General features: G+C 38.1%; 1 protein-coding gene across 1 annotated transcript in view; it reads right to left on the reverse strand.

Annotated features, from left to right (window-relative positions):
• Positions 1-935, reverse strand: part of LOC119586842 (ATP-dependent RNA helicase HAS1-like) — a gene marked incomplete in the record, with an annotated part of 10641 nt that overhangs the window by 821 nt on the left and 8885 nt on the right. Inside the window, 3 exon segments of the mRNA XM_037935570.1 lie at positions 1-101; positions 258-389; positions 746-908. Of these exon segments, the coding sequence (XP_037791498.1) occupies positions 30-101; positions 258-389; positions 746-908 (367 nt within the window).

Here is a 935-nt window from a genome sequence, read left to right on the forward strand (position 1 = left end):
TGCATCACAACCTAAAAATGTCACTGCTTTCATTTACGTTTTTCCTTTCTTAATCCACGCACTTTCAGTGGTTCTTTAGTGAAGCCATATGCTTTAGCGACCTGTTATCAAGAGAAAAAAATCCCATTAAAGACAAAATCAGAGTCCCATTTACTAAACTATAAACAAAGAATAACCAAATATCTATAACACAATCATGGACAAGGGCACTGAAACTCTCTATATAAACTCTCATGAGACACTTTAAACTTCCTTACCTTTAGTGTATCGAGTTTATTCGGATCGAAGATAGACTTCAGAGGAAGAGCCATATATGATCGTAGGAAAGCACGAAAGGCCTTCTTCCCCATGCTGGGGAGGTGTTCATCCTGCTGGTTTAACTCCTCCACCTGAAGCACAATACTGTACTGTTAGTATTTCACTACAATAGTCCATTCTCTTCCATGATTGTTGGCACATAGCTGATGTTGCAGTGAAGGGCTGTACACACCCTTATGATTGCTTCCTTGTGATTGATAAGATTTTGAACATGATCAAAGAGCAAGTTATTGGCTCATCAAGCCTTATACAAAGATAATGAGTAAAGCATATTGTCCCACCTTATGTATGGTTTGGCCGTGCATACAAATAAGAATAAGGGACTGACAAATCATCTAATAATATAAAAAAAATACAACTATTAAAAAAAATCCCCCCAATCCAAGATGCAAAAATAACAAAAACAAAAAAACAGCTTGATTCTCACCTGAAGATCTTCTACTTCCCCCCATGAAATATCCATGTGAGGAAGGGTAACATTGCGAGACTTCATGTAAGCAATGAACATACTTTCATGTGGTTGAAGAAACAGTATGGCACTGCCACTGCCTCCAGCTCTGGCAGTTCTTCCAACCCGATGAATGTACTCCCTGTTAAAGTACACAATTCTTGATGTT

Source organism: Penaeus monodon, chromosome 22 (genome assembly GCF_015228065.2).
Source record: "Penaeus monodon isolate SGIC_2016 chromosome 22, NSTDA_Pmon_1, whole genome shotgun sequence".
NCBI lineage: Eukaryota > Metazoa > Arthropoda > Malacostraca > Decapoda > Penaeidae > Penaeus > Penaeus monodon.